We start from the raw sequence: 14,230 nt of genomic DNA, 5'->3' as shown, positions 1-14,230 counted from the left end.
TGACTTCTCCTCCAGCTCTAAATCTCTGATCCTCAGACATCAGATCTCCAGTGTTATGAATCAACAGAGAACAGGGAGCATTACTGGAGACCTTTGGGCCTTATTCTTTTCACCTGTAAAATGGGAGGAGGGGCAGGAAAGAAACTAGGTAGCACAATGGATGGAGCATGGGGCTTTGGAGTCAGAAAGTCTCATCTTCCTGAGTTCAAATCTGGCCTCAGACATTTACTAGCTGTGTGACCTTGGGCAAGTCACTTCACCCTGTTTGCTTCAGTTTCCTGTGTGACCCTGGGCTAGTCACTTCACCCTGTTTGCTTCAGTTTCCTCATCAGTAAAAGGAGCTAGAGAAGGAAATGGCAAACCACTCCAGTATCTTTGCCAAGAAAACCCCAAATGGGGTCACCAAGAGTCAGATATGAATGAAACGTCTGAACAACAGTAAAATGAGGTGCTTGGACTAGGTAACTTTGGAGGTCCCTTCCAACTCTAGGTCATCAATAATTTGGTGATTTGGAATCAGTTTATCTAGAAATGATGGTCAGTTACTGATACTTTAGAATTTCTGATCACTTCTTAGCACTTGAGCCTAGTTTGCCTTAAAACCCTTGTCCCAACAGTACGTGGCCATGTGCTCAAGCCTCAGAAGAGAGAAAATAAGAAAATAGAAAGAAGACTACTTGAAAGCCCCAGAAAAGGCAGGTTTGGAGTCAGTCGTGACCTTGGGTTTTTTTTTCTTGGTTTCCTGAGCCATTCCCTCAGCCCCCAAGTCCCACCCCCAAGACAAGGAAACTCAGGCCTTTGTTGTGGTTAATCTTAAACAAGGTGTTGGAGGAAGAGTTTATTCCTCCCCACATCCAAGGGAACAGAGATGCACGTCTAACAATAACATTTATAAATAATTATCTGGGGTTTCTCTTGTTTCCACAAGAGAGCTCCACAATTCTGAGCCTTCTTGAGGTAATGCTAGTCATCTCAGGAGGTGGGGGTGGGCTCATCTCCCTGAACTGAGATCTTTACAACTAGAAATGAATGGTGACAAAAGAGAAACATAGCTGAGAAGAGACTCTACCCAGTGCAACTGATAACCAACCCAGGCACTACTCTCCATGTTCCAAAATTGATAATCCTCTGAGGCCTGAAATGCTGGGGGACTGGGAGGGGAGAAGGAACAGGGATGACCAGAGTCCCAAGCAGCTCCTAGGGGCAGTATTTCCTGGTCCGCTTCACCATCACCGCCTGGCACAATTCTGCAGAATGTCTCCGCCTTAGTGGCTCCAGTTCCTCTCAAATTTCAGAGAATGGTAGAGGCAGCATCTGCTGGAGTAGATCTAGCTAGACAACCAGTGTAAAACCTCTTCTGGGAGCGTAACAGGGGAGTCTGGGTGTCTGCATCCCTCCGCGCCTCCTGTCTGAGCCTGTGGAATCTGTGTTGCGTCCAGCCGTAGACCCCACAGTTGAGCAAACCTTGGGATGCTGCTGTGAGAGCCTAGGGGAAACAGAGAGGTAATAATGTCTACCTTGCAGTCTCCCAGAAGGACATTCTGCCCAATGAGGACCATTCTGTTCTCAGCCACCCATCAGCCTTGGCCTTTTCAAAGGATATTTCTACTTCTTAGAACCGTAACTAAGGTATTTTCTTCTTAAAAGGAGGTCACCTAGAGAGTGACCAGCAAGGAGAGAAAGAAAGCTTGCCTTGGGATATCTCAAGATTTCTATGTTTCTGAAAGGCTGGCCACTGCTGAGGAGGTAGGGGGAAGGGAGCGAGGAGATGGGGCTCCAGCTTCCCACAAGAAGGATACACACCTCACAATGGTGTTGTTGGTGCCCTCTAAATTTCAGCACTCAGAAGACCACACTCTGGCTGTCCCACCCTTACTACAGGTCTTAACATTTTCTCAAGCTCATTCCCTGAGCTCTAGCATCAAATTCCCTGTCCACTTCTGCGCTACTAGGGCACTGGTCAGAGAGAAAGGCAGGGGATCTCCCTCTGGCTGCCACATCCCATTCCAGACTTCACAAGTTTGTCGATGGTCTCTTAGCTCTCTGTGTACCAAGCTGAATCTTCATAGGGACAATTATTTCCCAGGCTTTACATAAAAGCAGAAAGATGGTCCTAGAGTGCCAGATGTACAGCCAGAAAGAGCTGAGTTCAGGTTCTGCCCCTGCCATACATCAGCTGCGTGTTCCTGGATAAGATACCACCTCTCTGTTTCTCAGTTTCTTCTTCTATAACATGACAGAGGTGGACTAGCATAGAGGTGAGGAACCTGCATCTTCAAGGCCACATGTGACCCTCTAGGTCCTCAAGTGAGGCCCTTTGACAGAATACAAACTTCTAGTTTGGACCAGCAGATCCGTGCACAAGTTCCCCGAATCTATTACCCTGTCACTTCTCTTACATCAGCCTAATCTTTCAGTCAGATCATTTCTGGCAAGCAGACCAACCACTTCAAGCTTCCCAGAAGTTAAATTCATCCCAAACATTCTCCTTTAACCCCACTAAAATAATTATATTATTTTTTACCCAAGTTTCATGAGAGTACATTATTGAACTTTTGTTTCCATCATGTATGCCCCATCCCTCCATTTGGCTTTTTTTTTTTTAATTTTGGTCTAGACTCATGATTTCACCGGTATTTGGGGGGACTCTTATTTTAGGGTTCAGACTTGTAATTTCATGGTCATTCTTCTTTTGGGGTACAGATTTGTGGTTTCATTGGTATTTTTTGAATTCTTCTTTTGGGGTCCAGACTTCTGATTTCATTGTTGTGAGAAATTCCAGGTGTCAAAACTCTTTCCATTGATGGACAGTCTTAGAAAGTTGCCTGGGTCACTAAGAAGTTAAATGACTTGCTAGGGGTCATCCAATTAGGATATATCAGAGGCAAAATTTGAACTCAGATCTTCCTAACTCCAAAGTTGGCCCTCTCTTTACTACATCATGCTACTAGCAAGGTCCCTCAGCCAACGAAGCCAGCTGGAGTCATGCACTCTCTAGGATTCTTGTAGGCATTTTGGCAAAGCAGTTTCCCCATTGTTTAGGGTGCCAGTCCTGCTTACATTTAGCCAGTGGCCAGTATTTATTTATATGGGTATGCAGCTAGGAGGTCAGATGTCAGATGGAGAGCAGGGGGCAGAGGTCAAGGGCAAAGCTGAGGCAGGAATGAGTTACCTGGAGAACATAGAGAGCCATGTGTAGCTGGGTGTTCTCTGGCTTGGTCAGCTTGAGGATCACCAAGATGGCAGCTGAGAATACAGAGAATGGCCTTAGAGAGACATAGTATCACCTTATTTGAAGGCTATTATTGTTCTACTTGGAACCATGGGGCAACTGGAAACCAGGAAATCTGTCCCCCCAAAAAACCCTCAAAACAAATTCAAGTTTAATGTTGGGAAAAACATTCTAAGAGTGAGTCACCCCCAAATGAAGTGAGCTGCCTCAGAAGAGAATGGATGCCTCTGGTCCTCATTCCAAGTCTTCAAACAAAGGCTGAACAGCCTTTGGTCAGAGGCCAGAGATGAAAATCTGACTCAGGGAGCTACTAGACTAGATGACCACCAAGGACCCTTTCCATTCTGATAGTTTATGATTTCTGATAAGTTTCCATGGCCCTCCCTTGTACCCCCAGCATAGAAATGTGGGTTAGGGAATAACTAGAAATGAAACTGGGAGCTTCATGGCCCTGTAGCCTCAGGTCTGAAGATACAAACAACATGCTCTATCTTCTGTCTCCCCTTCTGATGGATTTCACTGCAGTTTTGGCATTAATGGTGGATGGATTTGCTATAAGAAGATGCTGTTCTCTCACTCTAAACTGACCAAGCAAAAGCTGGATGACTACTTGCTAGGAAGTCAGAGGTTTAGGCTTAGAGATCTAAAACTAAAGAATCCATGGCCCTTCTTTTACAGGAGAGGAAACTGAGATCCAGAGAGTTGAAGTGATTTGCCTGAAGTCACAGAGCTAGGATTCAAACCCAACTCCAGGTCCTGTGGTTTTTCTACTGTACTACAAGCTTCTCTTAAAAGAGGTAAGACACCCTGCAGAAGAAAATAATAGGGTGGGTGGAGAAACCAGAGGGTGTAGATAGGTCTAGGTAGTTGAAGGGCAGCGAGGTGGCACAGTGGATAGAGGGCTGTGTTTGGAGTCAGGAAGACCTGAGTTCAAATGTGGCTTCAGACACTTACTAGCTGTGTGACCCTGGGCAAGTCATTTCACCCTGTCTGCCTCAGTTTCCTTATCTGTAAAATGAGTTGGAGAAGGAAATGCAAACCAGTCTAATATCTTTGCCAAGAAAACCCCAAAAGGGGTCACAAACAATGCAGAGAGATTTTGACAGACTGGTTCCCTCAAACCCTTTTCTGGACTAGAGTTCTTTCCCTGGGACTCCTCTAATCCTGAGCTGCTCACCTGGACCCCAACAGCAAAAGAAGGCGGCTGGATAGAAACACACTCGGTGCTCCACCACACGGATCGCAGCCCACTGCTCATCGCCCAGGAAGCCAGTGGACTTCACAAACCTCTTATACAGTATCTGGGCCCGGATGAGTAATGCCTGGAGAGAAGTCAGAGGAAGGTAGATGGAAGTCATGTGGAGGGTCCTTCCTCTTCATGAGAGAGTCATTGTGACGTACAAAAGTAACGGAAAATGATTGTGTTGGAAGAAATGATGGAGATGGTTTTAGAGAGACCTAGGAAGACTTGTACAAACAGATGCAGAGTGCAGTAGGCAGAACCAGGAGAACAGTTTATGCCATAACACCAACACCATTAGAACAACTTTGAGGCTTAAGAATTCTGATCAACATGATGACCAACCACAATTCTGGAAGCTGATCATAAGAGATTATCCATATCTTACCAATCATGTACTCTTTGGATGAGACTAATGTGGGAATTTGTTTTACTTGATTATACATGTTTGTTACAAGGGATTTACCCCCATGGGAAGGAGAGAAACTAGATTTTTATTAATTTAACATTTTTAATTTAACCAAAAAAAAACAATTAATGCAAAAACATATCCTGGCATCTCAAAGCAAACTCCAATGGTTATTAGCTCTGGGATCAAATATAATTTTCACTGTTTGGCATTTAAAACTCTTCACCACTGGCCTCTAACTGTTCCAGCCTTCCCCAATGAGTCAATAACTGTTTATTAAGTACTTGTTATGTGGTGGGCCATGTGGTGGGTGATGGAGATTCAAAGATAAAATTGGAACAGTCCCTGCCCTTGTTCTATCAGGGAGACAACTTGTACGTCAAAAGTATGTACAGAATCTATTCAAATTTTGGGAGAGTATGAGCCACTGGGAGGCTCAAGGCAAATGAAATGTAGAAGGAGGGTCCTGAACTGAGTCTTAAAGAAACTAGAGATTTAAAAAGGGAGGGTCATGACCAGTACAAAGGTAGGAGACAGAAGAGGAAAGGTTGCATGGCCAGTTTCCTTGGACAAGAAAGGGAGAGATACATAATAAGGTTGTGAAGGTATTTGGAGTCAGGTTGTAAAGGACTTTAAAGGTTGAGCAGTAGTTTATATTTTTATCCTTGAGGCAAGAGGGAGCCACCAGAGGTTATGAGGAGGTAGTGACCTGGTCAGATGTTCATTTTGGGAAGATCACTTTAGCAGCTGTATGGAGTATGGACTGGAGTGGACAGAGACTTCAAGTAGGAAGAACAACCAACAGGCTGTTGTAGGTGTCCAGGGGAGACATTATGAAGAGAGGGAAAGGGAGAGAAGGGAAGGGGCACAGAGGAGAGATGTTGTGGAGACACAAGGTCTTCATCAGACCCTGGAGTAAAGGAAGAGAGAATGGTGGATGATGTCAATGGGTTTTGAAAAGGGGAAAAAAGCAAACTTCATGACAAAGGTCCTCAATTTTAACAATAAATTATGAATTGAGATAGCAAGTATCAAAATCTGGATTTGAATCCAGATCTTTTTAGTCCAGGGCTCTATCCAGAATATCATTCTGCTTCATGATACTGAGGGATCTTCCAACTCTGAGTTTCTGAGATTGGGACTCTACCCTTTTGGCTTGGAGTTGTCTGGGAAGAACCTGTCCCAGACTTTGAGGAGAAGCTCGCCCCACCCCAGCTCTAGACTGCTGGACAACCAGCCCCAAAAAGCCCTCTGGCACTGTACCACAATGGCAAGGAGGCTGAGCAGGAAGCTAGTCAGGAAGACAATGAGCCCGTAAAAGTAGAGGTTTCTGCAGACCAAAGTGCTGGCAGAAGGCAGGAGTTCAGCCATGGCTGGGGGTGGTGAGTGCATCAGGAGACACCTAGGATAAATGAAGGAATGAGAGTCAGCAGGCAGAACAGCTATGGTACTAGGACCAGAGGGATGCCAATGGCTAACTCAAAGCAATGAACATGTCACTTTGAAACCCATCTAAATGTCCAGGATGCTTTGGTCACTGCTAACCCCACTCCCCACTACAACACACACACACATACATGCACACACACAAACATATACACACATGAAAACATACAAACACATACACACAAATACCTACAAACATTGTCCTAACAGAGTAATAATAGTATCTACCTACAGGGGTGTTTTGAGAATCGAATAAGATCATATCTGTAAGGTACTTGGCAAAACTTAAATACTATGTGTACATTAGCTGTTATTATTCATGTCACATGATGGGAACTGGATCTGTGGTTTCATCCATGTGGATGTAGCCCCACCTTTAGGCAAGCTTTGTGGTCCCCTGAAGGAGGCTTCCTACTTCCAGGGAGATATGACTTCTGAGAGAGAGAAGAGAGAAACAGAGACAAAGAGACACAGACAGAGAGACAGACGGACTGAGGGACAGAGAGAGACAGAGACAGAGAGAGACAGAAACAGAGAGACAAAAACAGAGAGAGTGAGACCAGGAAAAGAGAAAGATAATTGATGCAAGAGAAGGTGAGGTATAGACATTGAGACTACCCCACCAAAACACAATCATATAGGAAAGAGCTAGCACCCCAAAAGGTACCTTGATTCCCAGCAACTGCACCTGCAGAGACTGCTAAGAATGAACTCATTGAGTGAGTTCATTTTCTCACTGACAGTACTGAGATTTCATCTTTCTCTGGGATCACAGAGCTCCCTACCTCTTGAGTGGTCCATCACCTAAATGAATCTGTCTGGCTTCCCCAGTTACTATTTACTGCTGACTTTGATGTTTGCCCAGTATTCATGACTCTTTTGTGTAATATATGTTTGGTAAGAGCGGAAGCTGAACCCGCTGAGATTAAATTCATAGCTATTCTCCAGGTCTGGCGGGGAACTATTTCCTTGAAAAGTGTTTTTATCCAATTCTCCCTTCTCCAAAAAAAGCAAACAAACAAAAAATGGTCCTGCCCCTAGACTTCAAATATCTGATAAGTAATAGATAGAAGTAATTCCAGCCAAATATCCCTATTGGATACAGCAGAGTGGGGCAATGGAAGAAGTGACCAGCCAGCCACAGCTGTCCTCCCCCTGCCCAGGAAGGGGGGAGGTAGGGTGAAACATTTCCATATCTATCTACACATCTCTGATACACAGGCTACTGTTATCATATTGATAACTTTCAGATGAGAAAACTTCCTCTGCCAATTGAAGCTGGCACCTCTCTGACTACAGTCTTAGAGAGTTGTCCATGGCACTGAGTTGTTAAGTGATTTGCCTAAGGTCATAGTTACTATGTGCCAGGGGCAGGATTTGAACCCAGGTCTTCCTGGCTTCAAGGCCCCCACTCTTGATCCACTATGCCACACTGTCTTTCAGTTATAATCATCATTAATAATTATGACTAAGTCAGCCTCTTCTCTAGCCATGATCCATAGCTCTTACCCCACAGCTACCACCAACCAACCAAGAATCAATCCCCAACCATTTAGGTACTATGTGCCATGAACTATACTAGGCACTGGCGATAACATCACTCAGCAAGCACTTATGAAGCACCAGCTGTGTGCTAGGCACCAGGGGGATGCAAAGACAATGAAGTGGTCCCTGCTTTCAAGTAGCTTATGTTTTACCAGGGAGATATAAAATGTACACAAGCAGGCAAATGCAACATACAAATAAAACGATATAAAGCAATTCTGAGAGGTAGAGAGTGTGTGTTCGTCCTTCATTGCCGAAGAAGACCACGCCATCAGAGAAGTGATCACATGACTTGCACTTGACTTTGTTTTGAGTGAGGGAGGGCTGTGCAGGTCACCAGCCTCACTTCTCCTCCAGAGCCATCTGAATCCAGGGACCAGATATTCATCAGGATGACTGGAGATGACCCAGGATGAGGCAGTTGGGGTTAAGTGACTTGCCCAAGGTCACACAGCTAGTGAGGGTCAAGTGTCTGAGGTGAGATTTGAACTCAGATCCTCCTGACTCCTGCACTGGTGCTCTATCCACTGCATCACCTAGCTAATCACTATAGGGCAAGAGGTCAACATAGGAGGTCCCACCTGAACTGGGTGAAAAGGAAGCTAGGGAGTTCTTGACACATAGAGGAGGAGGTGCAGCTAGGTGGTGCTATGGATGCACATATGGTGCAGAACACTGGCCCTGCAGTCAGGAGGACCTGAGTCCCAATCTGACCTCAGATACTTACTAGCTGCGTTACCCTGGGTGAGTCACTTAACCCCAATGGCCAGAGAAAGGAGTGAATTCCAGTCTATACTAAAGCACAGAGGCGAAGATGGAATCAACATGGGGCCAACTTGAACAGAGAGTCCATGAAGGGGAATAATATGAAATAAGAGCAGGAAAAGAATGGTTCTGATCTAAGAAGATAAGAGGAAAAAGAGCAGAGTGAATAGATTTGAGCTTTACATACCTATGACTCTGGCTGAAGTTATGGAAACATTCACTGCTGTTTCCCAGGTAGAATATAGGTGCCATCAGCAGCAGAGGAATTAGGCTGGGAAAAGAGAATACACAACCCTCAGGAACAAACCTCCCTTCCCTCCAAACTCCCTTCTCCTCTCTCCTCCAACACACATACACACATTCACACACACTCACTCACACACACTCACACACACACATACAAACACTCCTCTCAGAGAAGAAGGATGCTTTTTTCTTGCTATCACAATTCTCCAAGAACGCTGTCATCATTGTCTATTTTATCTTCCTGGTCTTGCTTCATTTGCTCTGACTCAGTTCTTAGAAGTCTTCCCATGCTTCTCTAGATCTCTCCTATTCATTATTTCTTACAGCACAGCAATTTTTCATTACATTTGTTTACTCATTCCCTAAATGGCTCTCCTTTTTCTTCGTACCCTAGCATTCAGAGAATTCAAACCTTCACAAGAAGAGGAAAGAGAGGCAGAATCTCACCTGGACAAAACAACAGCTATCCATCCAACTCGGGAGGTGTAGTCCTGTGAGAATGACAAATGGGATCAGTGTCCTAAGACTAGGCTGTTGCATTATGGGAAAGATCCCCATATGATAAACACCAACTAGTTTCTCTCTTTTCAATATAGATCAGTGCCTCACTGCCAGCAAAGTGTCTGAGGTACCCACAGGTTAAGGGAATAGCGGTATAATCTTTGCCTTTTAGGAGTTTATAATAAGAAGACCTGAGTTGAAACCCAACCTCAAACACTTATTAGTTGTATGACTCTGGGCAAGTCACTTAACCCTGTTTGCCTCAGTTTCCTCATCTGTAAAATGATCTGGAGAAGGAAATAGTAAACTGTTGCAGTATCTTTGCCAAGAAAACTTCAAATAGGGTCATGAAGAGTTGGACATGACTGAAAAATGACTTAACAACCACAAATAAAAGATAATTAACAGAATTAAGAGATAGGGGAGGATGTTTTTAAATCAGACAAGATTTTATCAGTTTAGGGAACTTTAAGTAAGGAAATCCCTCCATCAGAGTAAATTAGCTATATGCAATTGACAGTCTTGGAAAGTTGTCTGTGACATTATGTAATCAGTGCTATTTGTATATAACAGGGTGTGTGCTCTGATATTATACAGGTATTATACATGTCTAGAGAAGCAAGATGGTGAGGAGAGAGCTCATGCTTTCTCCCCCTGAATGCCTTGTCTTGAGCCCCTTTACCCCCTGGGTTTCTGCATTCTCACTCTTGACTATTGTCAAAAGACAAAGATAGATGAGAAGGGCAGGATAGATTTAATCCAGGAAGGCAGGAAGCTGAAGAAATGGAAATCAGAAAGTCTATAACTCATCTTCCTTCCTATCCAGTCATCACTAGGGGATGAAAGAACTCTTTAAGCAGAGAATAAAGCAGACATTGGCCAGGATTATGCTATGGAGCCTCAGGAAGGAGACTGACTTCAAGAACAGTTATTAAATACCCCTGCCTTTTAATTAAATTCAACACATTTATTAATCATTGACTCTGGGCAGGCCACTGTGCTGAGCACTGGGAACACATAAAAGAAACCAATCAATCAATGAGTATTTATTACAGAAACAGATGCTGCTCTTTGTTCCTGAAGAGGTCTAGTGACATCACGGGTAATGTTTTGACTTGCGCATGAACTGGATTTAAGTGAGCCAAAGTCAGCCTCGCTCTCTCCTCCAAGAGGCATCAAAATCCAGTGGCAAGGCATAAGTCAAGACGACTCACTGAGGCCTGGGGAAAGACCTTTTACAGATGAGAATCTGAGTCAAACAGGTTTAAGTGACTTGTCCAGGGTCTAGTAAGTGTGCAAGGTCAGATATGAAATCACAAAGAGGGCGTCTTCTTGACTCCAGGCCCGGCACACTATCAGCTAGGAACAGCTGTAATAATTCCTCACTTATACAGCTAAGGTTTCCAAAATAAGATAGGTGGTTCAAGTATCACCCCCATTTTACAGAGGAGACAACCAGGGAGGTAACTTATCAAGCTGTATGGCAGGTACTTAAATAAAAAGGGACTTGCCCCCAAGAGGCTTAGAATGTCTGTAAGGGCAGATGACATTCTGTCTGATGTTTAAAGCCCTTCGCAGCCCAGACTCTGCCTGCCATTTCCAGGCTTCTTATTCCCTACCATGTACTTTTCAATTCAGCGACACTAGCCTCTTTACTGTGCTCCATCTCTGTCTCGGCCTTTTTTCTGGCTCTCTCCTGTGCCTGGAATAGATATCATCTGGCCTCCTGGCTTCTCTGACTTCTTTCAAGTCTCAGCCAAAATCCCACCTTCTCCAAGAAGTCTTTCTAGCACCTTCTCTCCACTGATTATTTCCAATTTATCCCATAGATAGTTTGTTTGCTTGTCTCCCCCATTACACTGTAAGTTCCTTGAAGGTAGGAGCTTTTGCCTCTTTTTGTATCCCCAGGGCTTATCACAGTGCCTGGCACACCATTGGTGCTTAATAAATACTTATTGACTGACCGACTGATAGACATATATAATATATGGAGATTATATACAAAATAGATATCAGGGACAGCACAGCGTACTGGAGAGGGAACCAGTCTCAAACCTCCCTCCTTTCTAAGCTTCAGTGCTGACTCTCTGACCTTCTGCACTACCTCCCAGCAGCCTTCTCCCCCTAGAAGATGCCTCTGCCCTTGTGGTCCCTCTTCTGATTTAGATAGCTGGAAGGGACCTCAGTAGCTATTCTGTGAAGTCCATACATGAACAAGAATGCCCTTTAAAATTCACGTGGCTCTGCCTGAAGATCCCCAAGGAGGAGGAGCCCATCCCACCTGGAGATAGCCCCCATTGCTAGAAGCTCTTCCCAACATGCAACATTAATTCACTCCTAGCTGCTAAATCTGCCCTCTGGGGCCAAACAGACCAAGTATCTCTCCAGTCACTGGACAGCTGTACAAATCTTGAAGATGGCTCTTCTGGTGGCACTAAGTCTTGTTCAGGTTAAACATCATCCCTGTGGCCAGGGTGTTAACCAAAGGTTAAACATTCATCATCCTTTGACCATCAGAGCTTCTGCTCCTTTCCAGTGCCTGCATTCCAGATTATGACAAGGATGGGTGAATGCACAGTGCAAAGTGGCTTCTTTTTGACCGCAGAAGACTTGGAGAAGGGCCTTTCTCTAAGCCTCCTGAACTCCCTATTCTCCAAAACAAGCCTTTTTGGAAAGTTATAGTTCTATGGTCCACTGCAAGGTTTGCTTCCCCAAAGCCAGGGAGACAGAAGGGAAACTCTGGGAGGCCAAAAGCAAAGGTCTTCTTTAATTAAGTCTCATCCAGTGCACCCAGGTCAAGAGGAGAAGCTAATGTTTTTTGGAAAGGGTAGAAAGACCTCATTTTTTTCATGGGACCGTAGATCATAGACTGAATGAGATTTTAGAGATTATCTAACTCAACTCTCTCAGTTCACAAATGAGGAAAGCTAGACTCAGAAAGCTTAAGTGAATTGCCTGAGATTACATAGATAGTAAGTGGCAGTCTCAGGATTCAAACCTAAGTCCTCTGACTCTAGGATCAATGCTCTTTCCCCTGCATTACTATACTCTTCTTTTAATTTTTTTTTAACTTTTTGGAGGCAATTCAGATTGAGTGACTTGCCCAGGGTGTCTGAGGCCAAATTTGAACTCAGATCCTCCTGACTTCAGGGCTGGTGCTCTATCCACTATGGCACCACCTAGCTGCCCCTTAAATTAATTTAAATTTTTTTTAAATTTAAATTTAATTAATTAATTTTTATTTTAAATTTAATTTTTAAAAGTTTTATTAATGATTTTCATTTTTACACTACAACTGTTTCTTAAAATACCCCACCCCCACACCAATGGGTCCCTCCTTGGACCAGAGAAAAGCAGCTTATCGGCCAAGCCTGACAGCATACACTCCATTCCTCACCTGTAGCCCTCCACCTTCTTTCCCAAGGAGGGAAGTGTTAATAGACTTTCCTTGTATTCCCTCAGCTGCACTCACCATTGAGGGGACCGAGTAGACATTCTGGTTGTATTTCACCTTCAGGTCCATGTAAAGGTGCCATGTGAAGTTGACAGTGTAGAGAAAGGACGAGATGTAGAAGATCTAGGAAAATTCAGACAACTGGTCAAATTTGTCCACTCACCCATTCATTCCCTTGGCCTCCCAATTTTTCCTAATGGCATTAACCACTTGCTGTTTCACCAGTGGGGGTGGGGCATTTCAAAACTAGGGAAAATTTAGTGACTTATCTGTGACTCAGACAAGCCAAACCCAACTGGAGCCCAGCTCCAATCTCTACAATGGATATGGAGGTTGCTGATGTCTGTTGCTAAATGCTCACAACACCACCACCAGCTGCCTTTGCAGGAAAGTTCAGAGCTGTTTCCAGGGGTGTGATGGTAAAGGTTTAACAACCAGCTCTCCAGAAGAACAAACAAACCCACAATACAAATTTAATTTGCATCATTAACATTTTCTCCTTCACTTTCTTTAAGTCTAGATAATTAACAATATAATAAATCAAGCCACAGCTTAGCCTTTTTCAATTACCAAAGTGCAAATGCTCACTCTGAACATTTAACAATTGGCTCCAACACATCCCTGGATATATTACACTTCTAGCCAACCTAATATATCACAAAAATTCTTTGGATTTAAATAGGAACCTCTGAAGTGACCTAATCCAAATTCCCATCCAATGCACGAATTCTACAGTCACAGAGAGCATCCTGGATAAGCAGTCATCTACGCTCTGCTTACTTAATTTACAATAGGGCTCACTGTCCTTCACAAAGAAGCCTATTCCAAAGCCTCGCACAGTGCCTTGAACATAAATGAATATGTGAAGAATATGTGATTTTGTCAGTAGGGGGAACTTTGTGTGCGGAAGCCAACATGACTATAACTCAGTAGATCTGTTCTAGGGAGCAGTCTGAGACAAATAGTGGTTAAATGATTGGCCAGTCATCTCACAGCTAGAATGAGAGGTGGGAGATGAACCCAGGTCTTCTAGCTTTTGAGCTTAGCACTTCATGTACTCCTTGATCACAATAATAGTACAATAAATGTTTATATGAATTGAATGGAATTCCTTTGTTAGAATGTTCAAATATTTGGAAGGTTCTTTCTAGCTCTGAACCAAGTTTCCCTTCTCTGTGATTTCCACTTCCTGGTTCTAGTTCATTCCTCCAGAGCTACATGGAATGCCTATTTCCTCTCCTGTATAAGATCCCTTCAAATACTTGAAGAGAGCTATTGTGTGTGCCCTGAATCTTCTCCTCCCCCTCCAGGCAGCCCTAGTTTCTTCAGCTTTTATCAGATGATGGTTTCAAGGCTTATTCACCTTTTCTGGTCATGCTCCAATTTGTCACT

General features: G+C 43.9%; 1 protein-coding gene across 4 annotated transcripts in view; it reads right to left on the bottom strand.

Annotated features, from left to right (window-relative positions):
• Positions 1-797: 797 nt before the first annotated feature.
• TMEM116 (transmembrane protein 116) overlaps positions 798-14,230 on the bottom strand; it is a 45,831-nt gene continuing 32,398 nt past the window's right edge. For 3 of the 4 annotated variants that reach the window (XM_072600422.1, XM_072600424.1, XM_072600425.1), the window contains 7 exons: positions 12,857-12,961; positions 9,331-9,374; positions 8,825-8,908; positions 6,145-6,283; positions 4,410-4,554; positions 3,173-3,246; positions 798-1,486 (listed from right to left, as the gene is read on the bottom strand). In XM_072600422.1, coding sequence (XP_072456523.1) covers positions 1,292-1,486; positions 3,173-3,246; positions 4,410-4,554; positions 6,145-6,283; positions 8,825-8,908; positions 9,331-9,374; positions 12,857-12,961 — 786 coding nt within the window. In that variant the 3' untranslated portion in view covers positions 798-1,291. The remainder of the gene's footprint in view (positions 1,487-3,172; positions 3,247-4,409; positions 4,555-6,144; positions 6,284-8,824; positions 8,909-9,330; positions 9,375-12,856; positions 12,962-14,230) is intronic. The other variant, XM_072600423.1, reaches the window with a different exon arrangement.

The sequence above is a fragment of the Notamacropus eugenii genome, chromosome 4, assembly GCF_028372415.1.
Source record: "Notamacropus eugenii isolate mMacEug1 chromosome 4, mMacEug1.pri_v2, whole genome shotgun sequence".
In the NCBI taxonomy this organism is placed as follows: Eukaryota; Metazoa; Chordata; class Mammalia; order Diprotodontia; family Macropodidae; genus Notamacropus; species Notamacropus eugenii.
Note: the sequence above shows the minus strand (reverse complement) of the source record. Positions and strands in the feature narration are given on the sequence as shown.